This window comes from Terrapene carolina, unplaced genomic scaffold (assembly GCF_002925995.2).
Source record: "Terrapene carolina triunguis isolate 2854851 unplaced genomic scaffold, T_m_triunguis-2.0 Scaffold68, whole genome shotgun sequence".
In the NCBI taxonomy this organism is placed as follows: domain Eukaryota; kingdom Metazoa; phylum Chordata; order Testudines; family Emydidae; genus Terrapene; species Terrapene triunguis.
In genome coordinates, this window is record NW_020664419.1 from 40,965,725 (window position 1) to 40,992,896 (window position 27,172).

The 27,172-nt window shown below is 46.4% G+C and overlaps 1 protein-coding gene across 1 annotated transcript in view; it reads left to right on the plus strand.

The window, feature by feature from the left end:
- The first annotated feature begins 350 nt into the window (after positions 1–350).
- WNT2 (Wnt family member 2) overlaps positions 351–27,172 on the plus strand; it is a 46,044-nt gene continuing 19,222 nt past the window's right edge. Inside the window, exons 1-4 of the mRNA XM_026648953.1 lie at positions 351–430; positions 2,674–2,897; positions 16,475–16,752; positions 21,023–21,287. Of these exons, the coding sequence (XP_026504738.1) occupies positions 351–430; positions 2,674–2,897; positions 16,475–16,752; positions 21,023–21,287 (847 nt within the window). The remainder of the gene's footprint in view (positions 431–2,673; positions 2,898–16,474; positions 16,753–21,022; positions 21,288–27,172) is intronic.

Consider the following 27,172-nt stretch of genomic DNA (forward strand, 5'->3'; position numbering starts at 1 on the left):
GAACCCACCCAGTCTGTAAGCAACCCACACCAGCCTCTCAGCTTTGCTCTGACCGCAGAAGAGCTGCATCAGGGCAAGGAAGAAGGATGAGAGCGGAATTGATCTTGTTGCCCTCCTTGAGGATGTGATTCTGGACAAATTGAGCAGACTCCGGAGTTCTGCACAGACACATTATAGAGTTTATCAGTAAATCTGACCCCTGGCAACCGTGACATGGGAATGGTGAGATTCTTGATCCAGTGAGGAGAGAAGCCCTCAAGGTGCATTTGGCTCGGTGTCAGTAGTTTTTGTTCCATGGGATTTCCTCCGCCCTTCGCATTAGAACTGATGTGGAGTGAAGTGTTTCTAATATGAACTTTCGCTTTGGGATCTGGTTTGCGGTTCCACTGATCTTGTTCTGGGAAACCCCAGAAGTCACTTCTTCGTGGTGGTAAGTTCTGCGATTACAAGGGTTTATTTGCTCTTGGGTAAGGTGGGATAAATTAATGGTAAACTAGAAGAATTAACACCTCCACCCCTTTAGTGATCACACAAAAATGTATCGCTGCCGGCTGTTCAGATACAAAAACTCCAATCCTAAATCAATCCGAATTATCCTACATCTTCTCTCAACTTTTCTTTTCCCTCCCAGCTCCCACTCCTCCTTAACTCATCCTTAACAATTAAACGTCTGTTTTACTACATGTCTAAGGAGGACTCTTTGATCTGAGGACCGTTCAGAGCTTTTAGCATGGACAGTAACAGCAGAGTCAGTTGGAGGTTGATTAAAATACGCCCCGCAGAGCTCCTATCACCAATTTATAGAATCCATGTAAGAATCGGAGGAAATGTATGAAGATATTGCTTATGGCATGCAACAAGTTTTTGCATCGTTCAGGTTCAGGGATATATCTGATTAATTCTCCTTGATTGAGCATCCTTGCTCTTTTATTTACTTATTTTTCATGTAAAATGAAAGCTGAAAATGAATTTGTCAGAAAATCTCTCGGGTAACAATACAGTGGACAAAGGAATCGATGAAAGTAAGAGGCATGGTGCAATTTGTACTAGGGCAAAGAGAGAGAGAGAGAGAGAGAGAGAGTAGTTTGTTTACTGCCTTCCCTCCATATTCATTCCGTTACATGAATTGTCAGAATAGTCTAGAGCAGAATTTTGTTCAGACCCTCGATTCCCTCCAGCCCCTCCTCCAGGAGAAAAAAAAAGTTTCTCATCGCTGAACTAAAACCTCCAAATGAATAGTGGAGAAGCCTGTAGGGACCACAGCTCCTAGTTCAAAAGATATTTGAGCTGGTTGTGATCCTTCTAAGCGAGCTGCAAAACACAGGGCTAATTAAGGGGGAGCCTAAATCAGAGATTTCCTTCAGAAAATGGGGTCTTAAAACAAAACAAAACAGACAAACCTCACTGAAGAAGAGGAGTTAAACTTCCCCTTGTAAACATACTGACCAGAGAATGCATTTAACCTTGACACGGCTGACACTGGATCAAAGGTTGATTTATCAGACTGGCCATTTTTCAATACAATTGCTATTTCTGTTTCCGTAGGTGCATAAACATTATTTATTGCAAGGGCTTTTTGTCACGTTGTCTTTTATCTGTTACCGAATATCTATAACTTTTTTTTGCAAATAACAGCTTTAACGATTTGATGATCATATAAACTAATGAAAACACAGCAAAAAGACATTTGCTCCTGTTTGATCGCTTCAAAAGAGCCATAGCGGGTTGGGTTTTATAAAAGATACCTTTCTAAACATTTCAGGGCTAATAGCGAACATCTGGATACAGATGATGATGTCATTCAAGAAAAAAATGACAAAAACCAAAGTAAGGCGCTATAAAGGAGTTTTTGGTTCTTCCAAAGGCTCGGTAGGAATATACGGCAGGCAAACGATTTTGAAAGGATTTCTACCAAAAAAGCAAATGCGGCTGTAAATTAGACTCTACATTAAACGGACTCTGGACGAGAGGATGATCAGAATGTAGTCCCAGGAAGAGCCGACTTAGCCAGCCGCTCTGCGGCCTTTGCTCGTTCGAGGAAAATAAGAGGAAGGCGGAGGGATCCTTACAGAGCACTGAAAGCAGCATTGGCTCCTGGCAAACAGCCAGGCAGAAAGGCACATCTCCCTGTACGAGTCCCACTCTGTTCTCCCTAATAGCTCAGCCCCGCTCCTCAGTCAATGCCCTCCCAATTAGCTTCCCATTCCCAGTCAGTGCTCTCCCCAGCAGCTCTCCATTCCCAGTCAGTGCTCTCCATTCCCAGTCAGTGCTCTCCCCAGCAGCTCCCCATTCCCAGTCAGTGCTCTCCATTCCCAGTCAGTGCTCTCCCCAGTAGCTCTCCATTCCCAGTCAGTGCTCTCCCCAGTAGCTCTCCATTCCCAGTCAGTGCTCTCCCAATTAGCTCTCCATTCCCAGTCAGTGCTCTCCCCAGTAGCTCTCCATTCCCAGTCAGTGCTCTCCATCAGTGCTCTCCCCAGCAGCTCCCCATTCCCAGTACAGTAACTGCCCATCTCCAGTCAGTGCCCTCCTCGCAGCTCATCCTCCCCCTCTCCAGTAGCTCCCCCCCATACGTGCCTCCCCGCCCCCCAGCTGAGCCTGTCCCCACACGCACCGTCGCTCGCCCGCGGGCCCTACTCCTCGCCCCCGCTGCCTGTGCGTCTTTGCTCCCCGCAGGTACATGGGGGCGGTGGGCTCGTCGCGGGTGATGTGTGACAACGTGCCGGGCTTGGTGAGCCGGCAGCGGCAGCTGTGCCAGCGGCACCCCGAGGCCATGCGCTCCATCGGGCTGGGCGTGGCGGAGTGGACGGCGGAGTGTCAGCACCAGTTCCGCCAGCACCGCTGGAACTGCAACACCCTGCACCGAGACCGGAGCCTCTTCGGCAGAGTCCTGCTGCGCAGTAAGTACCCGGCCACACGGGGCGCTGCGGGCCGCAGACCCGGCCACGGCCCCCCCTGCGCCCGGCCTGCTGCGGCGTCAGCCAGCGCCGGCGGCTCGGTCTGCGGGGGGACCAGTGAGGCGCCTCCGCCTGGGGCATGTGCGAGTCACCACTGGGGGGAGCAGGCGGGATCCCTGTCCCCGGCGGGGGGAAGAAGGAGGGATCCTGCCCCTGGCGGAGGGTGGGAGGGGGGAAGAAGGAGGGATCCCTGCCCCTGGCGGACAGTTGACTTGCACACAACACATGGGGGTCACACGAGCTATGTACCAGCACGTGCAGAGAAAGTCGGAGACGCCGCAGCAGCAGCCCATGTGCCCTAAGAGGCTCCACCCGGAACGTGCCCTTCGGAGAGCTGGCTGCAGCCTAGCTCTGTGTGTGTGTGTGTGTGTGGGGGGTGACATCTGCTCCCCCCGCAACCCAACCCTTAGATCCACGAAGCGCGCTCTGCTGTTCCCTGGCCGATGCTTCGCAGAGGGTGTTGCACTGATGCTACCATGTAATCATCCGGCCCCTGGGATGGGAGGCGGCCAAAAGTACAGCACAGCGTCTCTAGGCTTCCCCAGGGGCGCGAGCATCCCACCATTACCCTCCGCAAGAGTGAATTCATTGCGATTGTAAATTAGTCTGTGTCCTGGGAGTACTTCTGACCGCGCTGAAAGCACTAAACGCTCCCTGGCTCCACCTAGAGCTCAGCTGGGCACTTAAATATTGTCACCAGCGAATCAGCCTCACGTGCTTTTTGTCTTCAGAGAAGCTTTACCAGTAACCTTGGTGATGGCTGCTTGGAGTTGTTAGCTACATTTCCCACAGCCCACAAGCCATTAACTGCATTACAAAGTGTTGTTAAAACTGACCATGTTTGAAACACGAGAGTAGCGCCTGTGAAATGTTTCTCGATTTATTTCTTTAAAACAATAGTTGTTTGAAATCTTTGGATCATAAATCAGAAAAAAATAATTAAGTCAATTTACGATAACCCACGAAAAATGAAATTGACATGGGGCTTCATTTATTGTGTACTTTGGCACAGCGCCTCAGCTGGTGCATATTGTCACAACTCCATTGATTTTAATGCAGCTGTGACAATGTACATCAGCTGGGGATCTGTCCTTTTAAGTTAATTCTTAGCACTATTTTATGCTTTGTCGTGGTTATATAATTTCAGGGGGAAATATTGTATTGTTCTGTGTCAGGCAAAGAATCAGAAACAGCCACTAGGTAAGAAGCCTTGCTTTGTAGGTGCATACAATTGTTGGTTTACACGTAAGATTAAATTTATATAACCGTATTATTATAAAATGTTGTTAGTCAACAATACTTCTTCCAAGACAAATATACCAAAGCATGAAGAGTAGATGGCCTGTAAACCAGTCTCATATGTATATATAACTCACTATCCTAGAGCACTACCCTTTGGCAAAAGAAATGCCTGATTTGTACTATATTAAACTTGCATCTTCCCTTTTGTAAGTAACTCAAATTTAGCTGTGAATTTCCTTTGTAAAAATGCTTAACTTCAAAACACAAGTGTGAAAGAGGACAATTAGAACCAAATTCTGCTGTTCTACTGACTTATGGCTCTGATGATTAGGATGCACATGCAGGTGTGTATAAAAGTACTGAATATCATCTGTTGATGACAGGTGGGTGTAAATGGAAACTGGAGTTAATATCTTTCCTGTTTAGTTAATACTGTATTAAAATTTTAGAATATTAAAATTTAGTTAATATAATTGCAGTTAACTCATGCAATTAACTAAAAAAATTAATCGTGATTAAAAATATTGTGATTAATCGCATTTTTAATTACACTGTTAATGGAATACTAGTTGAAGTTTATTAAATATTTTGGATGTTTTTCTACATTGTTAAATATATTGATTTCAATTATAACAGAGAATATAAAGTGTACAGTGCTCACACTATATTATTATTTTTGATTACAAATATTTGCACTGTAAAAATGATAAACAAGATAAACAGTATTTTCCAATTCACCTCGTAGAAGTACTGTAGTGCAATCTCTTTATTGTGAAAGTGCAACTTATAAATGTAGATTTGGTTTGTTTGTTACATAACTGCACTCAAAAACAAAACAATGTAAAACTTTAGAGCCTACAAGTCCACTCAGGCTACGTCTTCACTACGGGGGGGTGGGGGGAGGGTCGATTTAAGATACGCAAATTCAGTTACGCAAATAGCGTAGCTGAATTCGACGTATCGCAGCTGAGTTACCCCGCTGTAGGGACGGCGGCAAAATCGACCTCTGCGGCTTCCTGTCGACGGCGCTTACTCCCACCTTCGCTGGTGGAGTAAGAGCGTCGATTCGGGGATCGATTGTCGCGTCCCGATGGGACGCGATAAATCAATCCCCGAGAGGTCGATTTCTACCCGCCGATTCAGGCAGGTAGTGTAGACCTAGCCTCAGTACTTCTTCTTGTTCAGCCAATTGCTAAGACAAACAAGTTTGTTTACCTTTACGGGAGATAATGCTGCCTGCTTCATATTTATAATGTCACCTGAAAGTGAGAACAGGCATTCACATAGCACTTTTGTAGCCTGCATTGCAAGGTATTTACATTCCAGTTATGCTGAACATTCATATGCCCCTTCATGCTTTGGCCACCATTCCAGAGGACATGCTTCCATGTTGATAACGTTCAGTTAAAAAAAAATGTGTTAATTAAATTTGTGACTGAACTCCTTTGGGGAGAGTTGTATGTCTCCTGCTCTGTGTTTTATCCGCATTCTGCCATATATTGCAAATTATAGTAGTCTCAGATGATGACCCAGCATGTTGTTCATTTTAAGAACACTTTCTCTGCAGATTTGACAAAATGCAAAGAAGGTACCAATGTGAGATTTCTAAAGATAGCTACAGCACTCGACCCAAGGTTTAAGAATCTGAAGTGCCTTCCAAAATCTGAGAGGGACAAGGTGTGGAGCATGCTTTCAGAAGTCTTAAAAGAGCAACACTCCAATGCAGAAACTACACCAAAAAAGAAAATCAACCTTCTGCTGGTGGCATCTGACTCAGATGATGAAAATGAACATGTGTCAGTCTGCACTGCTTTGGATTGATATCAAGCAGAACCCGTCATCAGCATGGATGCATGTCCTCTGGAATGGTGGTTAAAACATGAAGGGACATATGAATCTTTAGCGCATCTGGCACATAAATATCTTGAAACACCGGCTACCATAGTGCCATGCAAATGCCCGTTCTCACTTTCAGGTGACATTGTAAACAAGAAGCAGGCAGCATTATCTTCAGCACATGTAAACAAAATTATTTGTCTGAGCGAGTGCCTGAACAAGAAGTAGGACTGAGTGGACTTGTAGGCTCTAAAGTTTTACATTGTTTTGTTTTTGAATGCAGTTTTTATGTGTGCATAATTCTACATTTGCAAGGTCAAGTTTCATGATAGAGATTTGCACTACAGTACTTATATGAAGTGAATTGAAAAATACTATTTCTTTTGTTTTTACAGTGCAAATATTTATAATAAAAATAAATATAAAGTGAGCACTGTGCATTTTGTATTCTGTGCTGAAATTGAAATCAATATATTTGAAAATGTGGAAAACATACCAAATATTTAAATAATGGGAATTCTATTATTGTTTAACAGCACGATTAATCATGATTAATTTTTTTAATCGCTTGGCAGCCCTAGTTAATATTGTTTAGAAAGGATTGCTTGTTTAGAGATGACAGGAAGACCACCTTCAGAACACATACATGGCTGCTTTACCTGTGCTTCTCCCACACTGCACAACCCCAACATGGTGCATAATGACCATCTAGGCTACAAGTACAGCTGAGGTTTTGTAGCCATATTGTGACACTCTCATCTGACCCAGTCATGGAAAACATCCCAACTGCAGCTTTTTTTTTCAGACAAACAGGTGTCCATGGAGTTTGTTGTATCTTCATCTCCCATGTTGCCTAAGTGCATTCTGGGAAAATCTAAGCAGCCATCCCAAACTGCCTCAGCAAGAGATAGAATGCAAACTGAGTGGCACCAGCACGAAGTGGAGCAATGCACCCTGGGATTTCTGCTACCACACAGAGTGTTGGGAAGGAGGCCTAGTCAAACTGGTGACATAGGCACAGGCAGCACTGAGCATTCTCTCAGGTGCTTGGCTGGCTGGTTCATGCTCTCATGCTCAGCTTCCAAGTGATCGCTATGTGTGGGGTTGAGAAGGAATTTTCCCCCAGGTCAGATTGGCAGTGACTTTGAACTGGGTTCAATTCCCTCTATAGCGTGTGGGTGCGGGTTACTTGCCAAGACTATCTAGGTGTATCTCACTTAATCATTTCCCTGCCATTGCAGGGGCATCAGGCAGTGGTGCACCTCGGTTTCTCCTATTCTCTGCATGTGGCATGTAATAGGCTAGTTCTTCTTCGAGTGATTGCTCCTGTGTATTCCACAGTAGGTGTGCATGCTTGACACGTGCACCGGTGCTGGAAGTTTTCCCCTTAGCAGTACCCGTAGTGGGGAAGCACCGCTGCGACCCCTGGAGTAGCGCCTCTATATTGTGCTATAAGGGGAGCTGCGCACTCCCCCCACCCTCCGTTCCTTCTTGCCACCAGTGAAGGTAGTCGGAACTTTGTGCTCCAGCTCGGCTGTAGCACTTCTAGCCTTAGTAGTACAACTCTTCTTCGTAGCTTGATTCTCTAGTTAGTTGCCTGGCTCGGGGCATGCCCCTGCCCCAGGCTTCAAGTCGTGCAACTCCTGTCGCAGTTCTATGCCCAGGAGCGATCCACACACTCAGTGTCTTCGCTGTCTGGGCGAGACTCACATAAGTGAGCATTGTAAAATTTGCAGATCGTTCAAACTGAGAACGAAACGTGAAAGGGATAGCCGTCTCCGGGCCTTACTAATGGAGTTGGCATTGGCCCCAGCACCGACCCGACTCGGTGCCGAGCGCGTCGTCGGTGCGGAGTGACGTCCCATCAACCAGTCGGCACCGCTCCCTCGCTAAGAAGCAAGGGACAACTCAGTGGCGCCGAGAGAAGGACAGGGGCGAGGCCGCACCTGAGTTGGGCAGCCCACGATCCCCCTCGGGACCCAGACCTCCGACTTGTGCTGAGCAGAGTAGTCCGGTCCCGTCCACGCGTGCCTCTCCTGTGGAGAGAATACCGTCAATGCCGGAGGCAGCTCAGGCAGTGCGTGACATCCTCGCCCTTCCAGTGCCGGGCGTGCCGCCCAAGACAGGCCCTCGCTCCCGAGGGAAGCCACCGCTGGGAGCTCATCAACCCTCCCCGGTCCAGCATAGCCTCTCTCCGAGGATGAGGTGCCTACCCGGGCGGGGCCATCTCGTAGCCCATGTCAGACCTCCACGCCTGAGAAGGAGTCGCGAGCTTCCTCCACTACCCGGAGGGGTCGCAGGCACCGAGATAAGAGGCCTTCCTCTTCCTACCGGAGCTATAGGAGCAGGTCTCGACGACATCGGGACCGACGCTGACATTCGAGTGCTCGCTCCAACAGACGTTGTTCACAAAGCACCCCTCGGCCGTCACCGGCACCGAGGCGTCGTAGCCATGGTCGCCATGGAGACTCTGAACGCAGTACCTCTGATGGGTACAGGTCTTCCTCATCGAGATCTAAATCTCGAGGCAGGCACCGATACGGCCGTGGACGCTCCCGTTGCTCATACGGCACCGTGCGCTCTTCAGTGACTTCTGCTTCGGCACCCAGCCGCCCATCCCCGAGCTGCGCGGTCCCACATGATCAGGTGGCTCCGCTAGGTCCCCAAGTGGGGCACTGGCAAGGGGCACCCTGGCAAGGGCAGTGGTGTCAGTGCGCGCCTTGGCCCCAACTGCTGGCACCGGCGAGACCCTGTTCGGTAGCAGGTGCATCGCAGGTGCATTCGACGTCCCAGCCTCGGCACCGCGACAAGGCACCGGGCACCGAGACAGCAGCACCATACCCGGGCTCGGACTTGGGGGTCGAACCACCGGCACTGCCTGATGCCCTGGGGGCAGATCCAGTCCCGGCACCAGAAGAATCTATTGCGGTGCCACCACCCGCCTTGCAGGAGGATTTTAAAGCTCACGAGGAGCTCCTTAGGCAGGTTGCCTCGACTCTCCAGCTCCAGGCTGAGGAGATGGAGGAGCCGTCGGACACTTTGTTCAACGTCTTGTCCTCCTCAGCACCGGGCCATGTGGCCCTACCTCTCCACCAAGGGGTGGCCAATATTTTGACTTCGCTTTGGCAAGCCCCTGCGTCCTTGGCGCCTATTTCTAAAAAGGCGGAGAGAAAATATTTTGTGCCAGTAAGGGGGCACGAATATTTGTACTTTCACCCGGCCCCGAACTCTCTGGTGGTGGTAAACCACCGAGAGAGGAATGGCCAACCCGCGCCCACTCCCAAGGATAAAGACGCCAGGAGATTGGATATTTTCGGCAGGAAGGTTTATTCATCGGTGAGCTTCCAGCTCAGGGTGGCAAATCACCAAGCCCTCCTGCGCCGATATGATTTTAACTTGTGGGGGTCTCTGCCAAAATTTGAACCTCTTCTTCAGGAAAAGGATAAGAAGGAGTTCAGAGCTTTGGTCAATGAAGGTGCGTCGGCAGCAAAAGCGGCCCTCCAAGCGGCTTCGGACGCGGCAGATACAGCAGCCCATTCGATGGCCTCCGCTGTTGCCATGCGCAGGGCGTCGTGGCTCTCGCTGTCAGGGCTGTCCACGGAGTCCCAGTCCCTCATGCAGGACTTGCCTTTCGCCGGGAAGGCCCTGTTTGCAGATCAGACAGACACCCATCTACACGGGATGAAGGACTCCTGCACCACACTGCAAACCCTGGGCCTAAATGTCCCACCGACTAAGGACAAACCCAGGCCACAGACCTCGGTTCCTCCAGCTAGAGGCAGATATGAGCCCCCACCTCAGAGACCGAGGGAGCAGAGACGCAGGTCCCAGCGTCAGTCCCTCTCGGCCCCTCGACCTGGGCCCGCCAAGGGCAAGAGGCAGGGGAAGAGGCACTTTTGACTCTTTGCAGGGGGCCACCGGGCCTGTTGCCAGGGAAGCCCCCCCAGTTAATAAAGTTTGTGTTCTGCAACTGTTTATCTGCCTTCTGAGTGCAATGGTCCTGTATAACGTCGGACCAATGAATCCTCAGCATCATTTCTAAGGGCTACATGTTGCAGTTCGCTTCGCCCCCCCCTTTCCCACCCCCCACCCCCGGAGGTTCCCGGGGATCTGGCGCACGTACTCCTGCTAGACCAGGAAGTGATGCCCCTCCTCACCCTGGGCTCGGTGGAGAAAGTACCTCGGGAATTCCAGGGCAAGGGTTTTTACTCCCGGTATTTCCTGATCCCGAAGGCAAAGGGTGGGCTCAGGCCCATCCTCGACCTGCGGAACCTCAACCAGTTTATGGTTCGTTACAAGTTGCATCCGAAGAAGTGGGCTGTAGCCCACGAAAGCTTATGCTCAAATAAATTTGTTAGTCTCTAAGGTGCCACAAGTACTCCTGTTCTTTTTGCAAGTTCCGTATGGTGTCTCTGGCCTCTATTATTCCATCCCTAGACCCGGGGGATTGGTTCGCAGCCCTGGACCTCCAGGATGCGTATTTTCACATCCATATTTTCAAAGGTCACAGGTGCTTCCTCCACTTCCTGGTACGGTGGGACCATTACCAGTTCACGGTCCTCCCCTTTGGCCTCTCCACAGCCCCCAGGGTTTTTACCAAATGCATGGCGGTAGTGGCAGCCCACCTCAGGAGGAACGGGCTGCAAATTTTCCCCTACCTGGACGACTGGCTGCTCAAGGGCAAGTTTCGATCCCAGGTGCAGGCCCAGATGAAATTCTTACTGGCTACATGCGAGAGTCTAGGCCTAGTGGTAAACGAGGACAAGTCCACGTTAGTGCCGGTTCAGTTCATACACTTCATAGGAGCGCTGTTAGACTCGGAGGTAGTCACGGCCTCTCTCCCCCAGGACAGGTTCGAGACACTCACAAGTCTCATAGCCTCAATCACGGCCTTCCCTGTGACGACGGCAAGGGTGTGCCTTCAAATCTTAGGCCACATGGCAGCATGCACCTCCGTGGTGCGACGTGCCAGACTCAGAATGAGGCCCCTCCAACTCTGGTTGGCCTCCCAATATTCCCAAGCCAGGGATGGCCTGGACAAGGTTGTCACATTCCCCCCCAACGTAGTGGCCAGCCTGCAATGGTGGTCCCTCCTGGCCAACATGTTACAAGGGATCCCATTCCGAGAGACCCCTCCCTCACTAGATCTGGTGTCGGACGCCTTGGACCTGGGGTGGGGAGCCCATGCAGGGAACTTCCAAACCCAGGGCAGATGGTCGACTGCAGAATTGTCCCTGCACATAAACGTCAGGGAGCTCAGGGCGGTGCGCCTGGCGTGCATAGCCTTCAGCCTACACCTAGGGGGGAAGATGGTCAGAGTCCTTACGGACAATATGGCCACGATGTATTACATCAATAGGCAAGGGGGCACGCGCTCCTCGGCCTTGTGCCAGGAAGCTCTGGACCTATGGGAATTCTGCATAGCCCACGATATCTCTCTGAGGGCTTTTCACCTACCTGGCACGCGCAATACGCGAGCCAATCGCCTCAGCAGGGTCTTCTCCCACCAGTCACTCCACTGGGAGGTTGCCCAGCAACTCTTCCGAGAGTGGAGAGCTCCCCAGGTAGATCTCTTCGCTACCGCCCAGAATCGTCTCTGCCCCAGTTCTGCTCCAGGGCAGGGGCAGAAAGGGGGGCGATCTCGGACGCATTCCTCCTCCGGTGCTCCGGCCAGCTGTTCTATGCCTTTCCACCATTTCTACTGATAGTCAAGGTCCTTCAGAAGGTAAAGGCAGACGGTCGAGGGTCATACTCATAGCTCCGGATTGGGCCCGCCAGTATTGGTACGGGACCCTCCTGCAACTGTTAGCGGCCCCCCCCCATGGAGGCTGCCGCTTCGCCCGGATCTCCTCTCCCAGGAGAGAGGATGCCTCCTCCACCCCAACCTAACTGCGCTTCACTTGACAGCATGGCTGCTCCATGGTTAAACGAGGAGGAGGGAAGGTGTTCACAGGATGTCCGGCGTATTCTGCTGGAGAGCAGAAAGCCGTCTACTCGACGGACCTACCTGGCCAAATGGTTTAGGTTTTCTAGGTGGGCGGGAGAGCGGGGCGCTTCCCCATCATCCGCATCCCTCCAACTTATTCTAGATTACCTCCTGTTCCTTAGGATCCAAGGCCTGGCTCCGGCCTCCGTCAGGGTATGCTTAGCGGCCATTTCAGCTTTTCACCCTCCGGTGCAAGGTCACTCGGTTTTTTCCCATGAGATGACCTCCCGTTTTTTGAAGGGGCTGGATCGTACGTTCCCGTATGCCAGGGCCCCGGTCCCGCAATGGGATCTGAACCTAGTGCTATCCCGCATCATGGACCCTCTCTTTGAGCCCCTGGCCACCTGTTCTTGGTCCCACCTCTCCTGGAAAGTGGCTTTCTTGGTGGCTATCACCTCAGCCCGTCAGGTCTCGGAGCTTAGGGCCCTGACCTTGGAACCCCCATACACGGTCTTCCATAAGGATAAGGTCCAGCTTCGCCTGCACCCGGCTTTTCTCCCCAAGGTGGTCTCCGCCTTCCATATGGAACAGGACATCTTCCTACTGGTACTCTGTCCTAAGCCCCATTCCTCCAGCGAGGAACGCCGCCTACACACGCTAGACGTATGTAGGGCGCTGGCCTTTTACCTGGACCGAACCAGGCCGTTCAGGAAATCCTTGCAACTGTTCGTTGCATCGGCCGAGCGTATGAGAGGGCAACCGGTCTCCACCCAGCGCCTTTCCCGCTGGATCACCTCGTGCATACGCATATGTTATGACTTGGCAGGGGTTCCTCCGCCACCTATCATAAAGGCCCATTCCACGAGAGCGCAGGCCTCGTCAGCCGCCTATGTAGCCCACATCCCTATCCAGGACATATGTAGGGCTGCCACGTGGTCCTCTGTCCACACCTTTTCCTCACACTATGCAATTGTCTCCCAAGCACGGGACAACGCCGGGTTTGGTAGGGCGGTACTCCGTCCCGATAACCTTTAAACTCCTACCCACCTCCATCAGATATAGCTTGGAGTCACCTACTGTGGAATACACAGGAGCAATCACTCAAAGAAGAAAGGACAGTTACCTGTTCCGTAACTGGCATTCTTCGAGATGTGTTGCTCCTGTCTATTCCACAGCCCGCCCTCCTTCCCCCCTGTCGGAGTTGTCTGGCAAGAAGGAACTGAGGGTGGGGGGAGTGCGCAGCTCCCCTTATAGCGCGATATAGAGGCGCTACTCCAGGGGTCGCAGTGGTGCTCCCCCACTACGGGTACTGCTAAGGGAAAAACTTCCGGCACCGGTGCACGTGGCGAGCACGCACACCTACTGTGGAATACACAGGAGCAACACATCTCAAAGAACGCCAGTTACGGAACAGGTAACTGTCCTTTTCCTGTGGGTTGTAATATTATGATTTAATTTTGGTTGTTGGGTTTAGGGTGTAGATGCAGGGTGGTGTTGGTGGCCTGTGATTTATGGGAGGTCAGCCTAAATGATCTGGGAGTCCCTTCTGGCCTTAAACTCTCTGATTCACACTACGGCAGGGGGTCCCATCCAATCTATGTCTCTTGTAACGGAGATACATAGTTGTCCCCTATGGTTGCTAGCACAGTATTAACCATGTTTCCTGTGGATACAGATCATGTTTATGGTTACCACCTGTCCTGGTTTTCCGGGGATCGGCCCTTATTTTAAGTAGCTGTCCCAGGAAATCTGCAAGTCTTCTGGGACATTAAAAGTCCTGATTTTTTTTTTGTCAGCCATCCCCCTGTTGGCTCCCGCAGCCCTAGTGGGTGTAGTGGGAGGAGCCACGGGCAGCAGTTCCTGCTCAGTGGGAGCTGTAGCTCTGGAGCACCTGAGAGCCATGGGGACAGGGCAGCTTGGGAGCAGTGAGCAGGACAGGGGGAGCTTGGGGCTGGCAGCACCCAGTCACTGCTGTTTAGGTACTGGTTGTGCGGGCTGCCGCCAGGCAGGAGAGAGGTGGATCCAGCCAATGCTGCATCCTGTTTGGCCAGGTTGATGCCTGGGGCAGCCCTGGGATCTGGTGCCCTCCCCCAGGGTTGGGATGAGGAGACAGTGCCATGGGTGGGGAGGAAAGCAGTACCCAGGGATGTATGTGGTGTAGTATGGGCGAGCAGGCAGATGTCCTTGTTTTTTGTACCTCAGAAGTGGCAACCATAAATCATGTTTAGTGTCAGCCAGTGTCACTAACTGGTTACAAAGTGAGGTGAAGTTGTGTAGATAGAGTCTATGTGGCACACAGGGCCTTTTATTTGTTACAAGAGATGTCTGTGTATATTAGACCTGGTTAGGAATTTTCCAACAGAAAATAAAGTTTCTGCAAAATTGAAGTTTTCCCAGGGAAAACTTCAATTTTTTGAATTTTTTTTCATCAGGAAAATCAAAATGAAATATTTTATTTCGCTTTGGCTTGACCAAAATTGGAATATTTCATTCTGTTGAACTGACCTGAAACATTTTTGTTTTGAATCAGTTCAATAAAATATTGGGAGTTGTAGTTCTGGCCCCCATTCTTTCCTATGAGCTGGGCTCCCTGGAGGAATACATCTCTCAGAATGTAACATGGGTTCCCATCTGACCAAGCTGAATGATGCATCATGGGAGTCAAAAACTCTGCTGAGTCTGGCCAGCAAGGGAGAATGGAGTATCAGGCTCCTAAACAAAAACAACTCCCAGGAAGCAATCAATAGGAAAATGCAATTTAATGTTGAAATAACTCAAAATCAAGTAGTTTTGGTCAGTTCAACAAACCCAAATGAAACATTTCAACAGTTGTGAATCAAAATTTGTCAGAAATGCTATTGTGTTAGTACATGAGTGTGAGGAGCCAGGTTAGTTAACATTATCTTTATCATTACTTTGTGGTCACAGCAGACAAGACCAAGTCCTGTTCAGCACTGTGGTACAATGCAGCCCACATCTGGCTGAGGCTTCTAGATGCTACTGGAATATAAATGTTAAATACTAATAGGTCAGGTCAGTGAATCATGATTGAACCTTGTTCCCCTAGGGTTTATTCATGAGGGGATGACACAATTCAGAATTTTTCTGGTCTACATCTATTACAAAGTCATGGTCAGCATAGTGATAGCTAATTTGACTCTTTGAAGTCAAATTAACATACTTGAACATGATAAAAGTTTGTAGTGAAGACAAGCCTTCAAAGGATAGATTCCTCTTTATTCCTAGGGGTTTAGCCAGTGCATGCAGGTGCACTTCTCACCTTCCTGTGCTAGCTTTAACATAGTCTTGAAGACTTCACTTTTCAGCACAAACTTACTTTTCTGAATGTCTCTTTTGCAAATAGTCTCACTTGTACAACTCGTAATCCTTTGTTGTCCATTGGCTGTTTGAGTTGCTTTTCAAAACAGTCATTTGGTAATTGTGTTTTTCTCTGGAGAACACAGATTACTACTTAATACAAATATTCCTATAATTAATTTCAAGTTCTGTAGATTGCATGGTAGTTTTTTAAAGGGCTGAGGTAAGTGTAATTTAATATGATGTAGATATGATTTTTAATAATAAAACTGGCAGAAGTCATTTTCAGCCCACTGTTATAAAATTGTAACTGAAATGAGCAAACTTTAAATCTGAAATGAGCAATAACTTCAATGCTATACAATATTTTGCTCTTCCAGTTGACATACAGTGTGCTTTAAAAAGTCTCAGGCTTCTTGATATCACCAAGCTGTTTTGCGTTTTCTGACTGGAGAGCTCAGTTTTTCTTCAAGTTGTTAATATACTTGTTGTGGCAACCATTAATAAGTACACATACTAATAATGAAATACAGCACTGTTTGAAAGCAAAAGTGTATTAAGACCCTAAAGAGTTTTATATCTATCAATATAGCACAGCTGTGTATTATGAGTTACTACTTAATATTAAATTAATTTTATGTAGCTATTGCACTGAAATATGTATCTTTTACCTTATGAGAGGGCATAGTCTGTAGTGTAATAAAGTATCAGAAAATAGACAGAACTGTATGAGTACTTGGCATGTGGAAGTGCAATTATAGGGCCAAATCCTACTCAATCACACAAATAGTCCTATTGACTTCTTCAGTGGTTCTTATTTGCATGAATAAGTTGAACAGGTTTGGCGTCTAGGTAGGAAGCTTGTTTTCTTGCAGTACAACCAAAGATCTTCTAAATTAACTAAAACAGCGATCCTAAAAGTGTATGTATACAATACAACTCATCTATGAAACTGTATTAATAAATACTAGAAACAAACTTGTAGTGAATCCCAATCCAAGACTTCTGTTAATGAGCTTTTACTAGAGAGGGGGCCAAATTCAAGCCATATGTAATTCTCTAGTGAAATTGCACCAGGCGTGAATTCAACCCCATTTCTCTTTTGTACACTGTGAAGTCCAGCATAAATGGACTTAAACATTAAAATTATCTGGATCTGAATATCTCAACCATCTTAAGGCCAGCCTTCTTGTTTCAGGTAGCCGGGAGTCTGCCTTTGTGTATGCCATCTCCTCTGCTGGAGTTGTATTTGCTATCACAAGGGCATGTAGTCAAGGAGAATTAAAATCATGCTCCTGTGATCCGAAGAAGAAAGGGTCTGCCAAGGACAACAAGGGCCACTTTGATTGGGGTGGTTGCAGTGATAACGTTGACTATGGTGTCAAATTTGCCAGAGCATTTGTGGATGCCAAAGAAAGGAAGGGAAAAGATGCCAGAGCACTAATGAACCTTCACAACAACAGAGCTGGAAGAAAGGTGGGTATGACACTTCTTACTTACTAAAACTTATCTTCTCTAAATGACCTAAAATTCCTTGACCTATTTACAAAAAATGGAAACATATCATTCTGGGGGCATTACCCTTTGAGACTCATTAACATATCTCAACAATGCATTTGGGATGAAATTCACTTTGTGGAGAGGGCCAGTGTAAGATCGACTGCACCACTTACATGCCCACCTAAGGCCTCAATCCTGAGAAGGTTTACACACATACACTTAATTTTATGTATAGTGAGTAGTTGTCCTACTGAAATCAATGAAATTATTAATGTCAGGAGATCAGACTAGATGGTCTGGTGGTCCCTACAGGCCTTAAATTCTATGACAGGGGTTCCCCCCAAGCACGAAGACAACCATGTGCCAATCTGTGTTAAGCACTTACATGCTGATCTTGCAAAGTCTTATGTAAGTGAGAGTTTAATTGGTGCCTAGACCTTGCACATAGGTGAATTTTAACCTGGGTGAATAAAGAAGGGAAAACTTTAAATACACTTGAAGACCACAGCAAAGAATTAGTTTAGCTGCTAAAGAGCAAATCCTTCTATCCCAACAATGAAATAAAACAGCATAATGTACATCCACATGGGGACAATAAACATGCTAACAGAAATTATCAGAGGGGGTGAAATATACCTACTTCACTAATCTAAAAAATGCAAATATTAAAAAATAAATAGAAACAAATTGCACTTGTTTAGCCCAAAGGCTCTGACCCAACCTTTATCCAAACAGTGTATTAAAATAACATCCTTGGAACTTCCAAAATAGTCTTTATTTTTGTTAGTAAAATGGCAATAAACTGCTAGGCATGTTGCCTACTGCTTGTGCAGTGAGTTGGAAAATACATACACTCACCTTTTGCCTTGGCATTTATAGAATACATATAAATGAATGTGGTCCATGTGACCGGAGTGTATTGATTAATTATTCAGAGGACATAGGAAAATCATCATATGCACAGCATCTGAAAAATTGTCATATACCCCAGCAGAATCTGTACTTTCACTGAAGAGAAGATTTACTTGTTAAAAATGAAGAATTTTGATGACTTTGTTCAAGAATCTCTGTTCTTCTTGCATCCACATTAAATAGGAAGCATATTTTTCATATTTTGTGTGATTGTTTTTTAAAAAAAGAAAATTCCCTAAAATGGATATGAAGTCCTTTTATATTAGCCATTCTCCATAAGAAAAATGTGTCCCCTTTTAACCCTGATTTGGTTAATTCTGATGAATGTAGATGGTCTTCCATGTTAGTTAGTTTGTTTGTTTTTTCCTAACAGTCCCTCTCCCCCTAGTTTCAAATGGTTGTAGACAGCACATTGAGATTATCCAATCCAATGAAGAGTCAGAATGGTCAGTCAAAGAGGGCTATCTCAACTGCTTTATAGTGTAAGGGATTGATTGTAAGGGATTGTTGTATATGCGACAGCTCATGATTTTATATGGTGAAAGTTCCTTGGCTGGGAGTATCTGCTGTCCATGCAATGTTTCAGGATCTCTAACTGCTAAAAACATAAACAAACATTAACATTGATCTGGAAAGGTACTGCCACAACTAGTAAGTGAATAGGTTGGGGACATAAGATCAATGAAGAGACTTCAGGAAATGTTTTAAGTTTAAACTAGCCAAGAAACAAAAGAGTTATAAAGCAAATCCTTTTATGCTTTAGAACCTGGTTTTTAGAAGGGGTTCCCATTTTGTACCCACCGTTTAGTGGTTTAAATTTAGTTAGAAACTTGTGTCCTTTAGATGCCTCATTACCTGAGTGTATCAACAAATTTGGCAGTTACAGGTCTAGATGGAGTAAATTGTATCCACAGTTATTTTTCCTCTGCAAAATGAGAGGCCAGATTGTGATGAGAGGCCCTTTCAAAACCAGGCCCTTACATTTTAGTAAATCAAAACATCCCATATGCACCAAATGAATGGTTATATTGTATATCGTTATCTGAGCATCACTTAAGAAAAAACCCTCCTATATCTTAATGGGCGGCTTCTGATGTCTAAGGGCTTGTCTACACTTACCGGAGGGTCCGGCGGCAGGCAATCGGTTTTCTGGGATCGACTTATCGCGTCTAGTGAAGACGCGATAAAATCGATCCCTGATCGCTCTGCCGTCGACTCCGGAAATCCACCGCGGCAAGAGGCGGCAGCGGAGTCGACAGCAGCGCGGCAGCGGTCGACTTTCCCCCGTCCTCACAGCCAGGTAAGTCGACCTAAAATACGCAACTTCAGCTACGGTATTCACGTAGCTGAAGTTGCGTATCTTAGGTCGGACCCCCGCTGTAGTGTAGACCTAGCCTAAGGCCTCAGTTCAGCAAGGTACTTAAACATGTGCCTGACTTTAAATACTGAGTAGGCTCATTAATTTCTACTCACATGCTTAAAGTTAGACATGTGCTTAAATTCCTTGCTGAATTGGGGCCTTGTTTTAAAACTAAGTTCATCAGTCCAGATAGGACTGTGAGAATGTCAGTGACTGATCTGAACCAGAGTGATCTAATAAATTGTTTACCAGTCACAGAAGAAAACCAAAGATGCTGGTCTATTACTCTGGGTATGTAATGTATCGTAGCTTCTTTAGAAAGCTCTTGATTGGAAAAGGCCATTCCAGTCTACTCCAGCTCCATTAATATGGCTTTTTTTCCTGAAACACAAACTCTAAAGTGCATGCATTTCATGAATCCTGAGAATAGACTTCCAGAGATGTAATTGTCATAGATCAAAGTCTACGTGCTATGACTTATCACATAATCAATAAATAACCCATTATTTGTTCAGTAACATACAAATATGTTAAAAGCCTGACCTGAAGCTGAGACTGCTTTAATGCTATCCAATCATGATATGAATGATGAAGATGAAGGCCTCAATTGCAAAGCAATAAAATTCTTATAAACCATTCTAAAAAAATTGTAAAAATAGGAGTTATACAAATATTTTACTTTCAAATGCCACGTAGATAAAAATGACTAGCTCACATCGGATGCCCTAGTCTGATGAATAACAGACTTTATACTGTCTGTGTAAAAAAAAATTACTAGGAAACAAGATTAATTTCTAAGCCACATTTAAGAAACTCTTTGTAGATCTGGATAGGCACTCAGATACCATGGTTAGATCTGGATGAGAAATGGAAAAATTACTGTAAAATGTTTATATTGGATTTTGACCTGCTTTCCACTGAAATTTTGAAGAAAAGATTAGTTGAAATTGTAAATTTCACAATTTTTTGATCAATTTTAATCGCAGTGAAGGAGCTCTTGGAAATGGGCAACCTCATAAAAAGTGAGATTGACAGGTCTGGTATGGTGTTACCCAGGGCCGGCTCTAGGATTTTTGCCGCCCAAAGCAAAAACAATTTTGGCCGCCCCCCTCCCCCGTTTTTTAATTACCCCCGGCCCCGCCTCAACTCCGCCCCTTCCCCAAATTCCCAGCCCTGCCTCCTCCCCCCAGGCTCTCAAGCCTGGGAGGGAGGGGGAGTAGCGGCGCGCGAAATGGCTGTTTCGCTCGCCGCAGCCGCTCGGGATCTCCCCCTCCCTCCCAGGTTTGAGAGCCTGGGAGGGAGGGGGAGACTCCGAGTGGCCGCGGCGCGGGCGCCGCTTCTCCCCCTCCCTCCCAGGCTTGAGAGCCTGGGAGGGAGGGCGAGTAGCGGCGCGCGAGCGGCAGCGGAGGTGAGCTAGGGCGGCAGGGGCACATTTTTAGGGGCGGCATTCTGGCACCGGCCATGCCGCCCCTAAAAATGTGCCGCCCCAAGCACCAGCTTGTTTTGCTGGTGCCTAGAGCCGGCCATGGTGTTACCTCAAACTGAATGACAACACAGTAAACCCTATAGTATTTCCAAGGGGACAGATTCTGCCTTGTTATGCATGTGCATTCCCATTGACTTCAAGACATTTGTGTTCTATCACTAGAAATTAATTTCTGTCCCAGATATCAGTGGATCTGGTAAGGAAGGAAATGATTTCTCAGTAGTGTTGCCTGGATCTTCAGGGAGATTGAAAGTAGCGGGAGAGGAGAAAACACCAATCTTGAAGGTTGTTGATATAGTTGAGTAAACTAAGCAGACTGGCCTAACCTTGTGAGGATGACTCACTGCTGCCAGTGGGTGTCACCACAGACCATGATTACAGGAGCCATTACAAAGCCGAGACTGCAGAATCAATGGGAGGGGAGTGAAAAACATAAATTAAAATATAGCTTGTTTTACCTATTTATGTTTCACTGGCTTTTTTGGCAGGCTGTGAAGCGTTTTTTGAAACAGGAGTGCAAATGTCATGGCGTGAGTGGATCATGTACTCTGAGAACCTGCTGGCTGGCCATGGCAGACTTTAGGAAAACAGGAGATTATCTATGGAGGAAATACAATGGAGCGATTCAGGTGGTCATGAATCAAGATGGCACTGGTTTCACTGTGGCTAACAAGAGATTTAAGAAGCCCACCAAGAATGACCTGGTATACTTTGAGAGCTCGCCAGACTACTGTATCAGAGACAGGGATGTAGGTAAGCTTGAGTCACTACACATACATGCTTTTATTTCAGACTTTTATTCCTTGAAGGTAAAAAATGACCATCAGTATTGCATTTACATATTTCCCTCACTTTTTCCATCACTCTTTATTACCTAAAGTCAGAAGGACAACTCAGTACAAGAGTGAGAGATAATACAGCATCTCTGCTAGCAAAATCCTGGCCTTCTCTAAACTTACGAGAACCAATTGTCCCAATATTGTACATACTTTGAGGGGTTTGTGGCAATGAGAAGAATAGTTTCTAATTAGCTTTTCAATGAGACATTCGTACAGTTCCCCTAATTGGATTTAAACTAGGGTTCAATCAATAAGATGACACTACATGATTCACTAATGCTGTTATAGTCCCAAGAATGGAGCAGGGTCTACAGTTGCATGTATTCACTTTTCCCTCCTAAGCACACTCTATATCAGTGGTTCTTAAGCATTTTGGGTGCTGTCTCCATGTACTACACACCTTCTCATATTCAACTGCATTCTAATCTGCAGGAGGGGTGGGCTGCAAAACCTATGGTGACAATTACCAGGCAGAGGGGCTTGGAGTAGTCCCAGTTCCACTGTGGGTTAGAGATTGCACAACTAAACAAGAGACAGGCATTGGTTGTGAGCCAGGGCGGAATATGGCAGCTCCTCACTGAGGCAGGAAGGAGAAGTGTGTAGAGTATACCAGTGCAAATCTGAATGCCAGTGCATTCTACACTTCCCCTCCCTGTCTCAGGGAGTAAAAACTATTGGTTTTTGTATTTCTTTTTAAATGGTTTGGCCCACTCTGGCCCATACTAGGAAATAGGACTCTGAAGCAGTACAAAGACCAAACTAGAAGAAAAGACTTAGAGAAAAATGAACTCAAAACAGTTTATATTATAGCCATGCCTGCGGATGTTAAAAAGCTGAGTGTTCCAGACCTAATAGACATAGCTGTTTCTTCAGGGCAAAATTAGTATTTCCCCAACAAAAATATCTGCTGCATCTTTAACTCTTTGTTTGCTCATTTATTTGCTGAGTGCCAGCAGCATGCATGTTGTTGTATTGAAAACAGAGGAAGACGTGGCCCCTGCCTCATGTGATACACACATCAAGCAGTGCCAGAATCATAGTGTGTTTTCCTCTGTTACTTGTGCATGTACTTAGGCAAATGTCACAGTGAGCTCATTGACTTCTGTGGGTGTTTTGGTGAGAGTAATAGGCAGCAGAGTCAGAGTCATAATGAAGGATTAACTTCTTGTCCCATTATAACCAGCTTTTGAGTAGGCTGGGTATTGTGTGTGTGGTGGAGGGGCGCAGTAGCACGCTATAGTTAATGTTGAGGCCAGCTTACTGTTTAACAGCCAGTTTTTCTAAGTGCTCTAAAATCCACAGGCTTACTTGGGTTGTCTCAAAATTGCTAGGCATCATGGGGAGCAGGGGTAGTGCTCCATATCAAGGCATTCTTGAGATACAACCTCCCCGCCCAAAAAAATTCAAGTGACATCAACGTTTACAATTATTGCAAAGTTTGGGCAGCCCAGGGGCTCAAATGAGAGCTCATATCCTCCCAAAACAGATATCACCCACACAGGACTGAGCTCAACTAATGTCTGGCACCCACTTCCCCTTTGGGGAAGCAACCTTTTAAAAGTCATGCAGGGTAAAAGTTGGCTCTGCAACATGGCTCAAGCCAAACTGTTGAGCCAGAAAAAGCCAGTTACGAATGTGCAGCAGGAATGTGGCTCTGTTGCAAGCCAGAGTATTTACAGCCTGATGTCAGCGTATGTGGATTTTTCATGCAATAGCCAGTGAACATTGGCAGCCCCAAGTGCTGTGAGTTTTGAGTCCTGTCCTTGGCAGCTTTCTGAGTAATGATTAGTATAGACAGCACCTCCACCACTAGATGGTGCAATATCTTTATTGTAGTGTTGTCATTGTCTTGTATGTTATTGTGTTTATTGACCTGACTTCAGGGGGATTAGCAGTAAGCTTGATGTTACCTGTGTGTGCTGGAGTTGGTACTTGCAGTGGCCCGATGAATCTCTGTGATGCTATAAGCAAGTACTTCTGTATGTGTCTTGTGTTCATTACCTGTTCTCTGCCTGCATTCTTCAGGGGCTCCTTCTGGAAGTTTTGCCATAAGAGCAAAGCTTCTGGTTTGAGAGACAATATTTCAAAGTGCTCTAAAATCCAAATTTCAGACTAATATTTTACTTGCAGTATTGTCAAGGAAATAGCATTAATGTAATAGAGGGAAGGTGAAAGACTCTAGTAAGTAGCAGCATTAGGGTGATGTAATGACTTGTGCTTCATGCTCCTCATCAGTTCCCTGAATAGTGGGACCGAGTGTGATCAAACAAAAACAAGTAGCTGTGATTCTCACCAGTGTCAGCATGTTTAAAGAAGTTGCTGAGCATCAGGAAATGCATTCTCAACAGACAGCTCTATTCTAGGGACTGGATTAAGATTATCATTGACTAATGCAACACCAGAATACTGTCATCAGTCAAAACAGTCACTTACATTTATCATGAAAAATAAACACAGGAAATAAATTTCAACTTCCTATAACAATTCACCCAGTCTATACCAACCAAGAGTTCACACCTATGTATTTCAACTCTCCAAGTGCAGTAGTTCCTTGGGAAAAGAGGTCCAAAGGAAATGGACACTAAGTATTTTAGTCTCCGGGCCCTTTTAAAAACAGTCATAGCAACCTTCATATGATAGTTCCCCCCACAAACTTCTGTAGGAAAATCAAGCACAACTTGAAGTAAAGAGTTTAGAATGATACTCTTGCCCCAAAGAAAATGTTTTGTAGACCCTGTTCACCCCTGTTAAAATGTTAAATCCTGCTGTAACCTTAACTGTGGTGGGGATATCTGAGGGCCAGGAGTAGAGACGGTGCTGCAAGCTGGGGTGGTTCAGTCAAGGGGTTCTTTACAGCTGCCGTCCCCCAGTAGGGTGACCAGATGTCCTGATTTTATAGGGATGGTCCCAATATTCATGGCTTTGTCTTATACAGGCACCTATTATCCCCCACCACCTGTCCTGATTTATCGCACTTGCTAGGCAAGTTAAGTAATGCACAAAAGATTTGCCATAGCATGACATCCGTTCAGTGGAGGTAATTAACAGGTTGTGAGAATCAGATTGCTGTGACGTATCTATAGGTAACAGTGACAAGCACAGGGAAGTGCAGGTCACCTCCTCTGGATATCTCTGCTTGTTTATGATCCAAGTTTTACTCCGAATACACATGCTGGAGAACAGCTGCACATAGCACATCAAATCAGTGGAAGTTTTGCTATTAACATTAACGGGGCTAAGATTTCACTCAATATGTGTAAAATAAGTAGCCTTTCTGATCAGAGAATTGGGTCTGGGCCTTTCAGATATTACTTAGTGGTCTTTGCAGGTGCTCTAAATGCCCATCATGCTCCCTGATAGTGAGTAATGGCATCAAGTCTAATATCTTTATCTGGATGCATATTACGGGCATATTGTAGCACTGTACACAGAGCTGTCCTTAGGATTTATGGGGCCCTACGCAGTATTATTAAACTGGCACCCCAATGCCAGCGCATTTGGCTCTGTGAATATGGCCTCTGCCTAGTAAGGAGACTGCAGCACGCGCTGGGTGTGCGGGAGCCGAACCGCTCTGACCTGATGTCCCAGTCATAGGTGTGGACTCTGTGGGTGGGTGCTCCGGGGCTGGAGCACCCACGGGGAAAATGTAGTGGGTGTGGTGCACCCACTGGCACCAAGCTCCCCCGCTCTCCCCCTGCGCCTCTCGTGCGCCGACAGCCCTGCACTTACTAACTCCTCCTGTCCCTCCCAGTGCTTCTGGAGCGCTGCAAACAGCTGATTTGCAGCCTTCAAGCTCCGGGAGAGAGGAGGAGGAGGTGGGGAAGAGGCGGGGTGGGGGTGGAGCAGGGGTGGGAAGAGGCAGGGCGGCAAGGTCTTAGGGGGAGGGGTGGAGGGGGGGTGGAGCCTGAGGTGGAGGGCGGGTGTCGAGCGCTCCCCCCCGGCAAGATGAGAAGTCAGCGCCTATGGTCTCGGTGGTGCCCCGAATTTTCAGATGCCCTATGCAGCTGTGTATGCTGCGTATGCCTGAGGACGGTCTTGACTGTACAGAGATTGACTTCATAGCCTAGAGTTACAGATACAACTTTCTCTTTGGAGGCTGCTTCTTTCATTGTAAATTCTGTGACACATTTTTCCCTAAAAGAAGAGGCCTTTACCCAAACATTTGTAAGTGAAAATGGTGTTTTACAGTCTCTTTGTAGGAAGTGCAATGCATTCTGTCAGGCCTGTTATCTCAGAGGTGATTAGGCATTTTTCTCTGCAGAGTATTATCTTTACTTGTCCGCTGACTCTGTCAGATCCGTGCAGAAGCTGTAGAGTCTGACAAGTGCTTTTATTCATCTCAAGATAACACTTTAAATGAAGAATTTCTTGCTGTTCTATGAGTCTGAGAAATTACTTGTTACAAAGGGTAAATTTTTGGGGAAACGGTAGTAAATCTTTAATGTAATAAGGGAATATGTAGAGCAGCTCTGTGAGATTCTGTTAGGTTATTCTAATAATACAAAAAAAATCTGATAAACTAAACAAACATGGATCAGTCTTTGACAAAGATGATAGAAGCAGTTGAGCAGATTTTTTTTCATGCTTAATTTCACTTCACCAAGTTGCAGCCTCCACAGGAGCAACCCCGTGAAATTTTGCATTGGGGAGGATTATAGAAATTTGAGTTGGGAAACATTTGTTATCTAGCATGTCAGTGCCAACTAAATGTACTGTAATAAAGCTTCATTATGTCTCTGAGCATAGCTTGTCTGTCATCCCCCAGGGAATTCAGACATTTTGGTGCTTGGAAGAATACCCTAAGAATTCTATCATTTCTCTGTTATCCTTCCTAAACGTGGTACATCTAGAAATTGTAATTATGTATGATGACTGCCATCTTGACTGACACCGGGGATTGAACTAGAGACTTCCAGGGTGAAAATTATGAGTTTCTCTAGCTTGAGCTAAAGAGCCATTCTTACCAGTTATGCGTCTGTTACAGTTCACATCTTCTGTGATTGGGCACATTGGGGAACACGTAATACACAATGACCAGTGACTTACAGATGGTCAATTGTTGTATTAACTTTTGGTTAAAGGACTGAACCTAAGGACCTTCTACATAAATATACTGGCCTATCCATGTGTCACTGTTTGGAAGGCTTTTACTATATGTGCTGGCTTTTATCCTAAGTAAACAGTCAGTCATTAGAGGGCGCTATAGTGGGTGCTATGGTTGAGCTCATGTGTGCAGATCTCACAGTCCACCTAGTGGAAGGCACTAATGCATGTGTACACTAATCAGTACATGATAAAACAGAGCTCACTGGTACTGTACCAGCCTTCCTAGAAGGAACACAGGAGGCAGTGTTTTACAAAGTAGTATCACATCTGCCCACACTAACAGCCAAGTGGTTGTTAACTGGGGAATGCAATGGCCTAACATTTCAGCTAATGTTAATGCTTCATGCTACAACGGAGGACTATTAAAAAAAGATGTAGGGTGTGATTTTCAAAAACCCTTGGCATTCGTTTATCTCTGGTCCTATTGAAACCAGAAGAACTTTTTACCATTGACTTCAATGCCAGCAGAGATAGGCCAACACTGAGTGCTTTTTGAAAATCCCACCCCTTAACCTCTTAGAAATCCTGACATATTTCACATACTCTTTCTTCACCTTCTTGTAAATTGCCAGCTGCCAGAATGAGTAAAGACTCAGCAAGACCAGCCTGGACAATATGAGACCTCAGGAGCCATTTCAATAAATAAAGGGAAGCGGAGGGAGGTTTCTATAAATGACACTTCATTTATTAAAA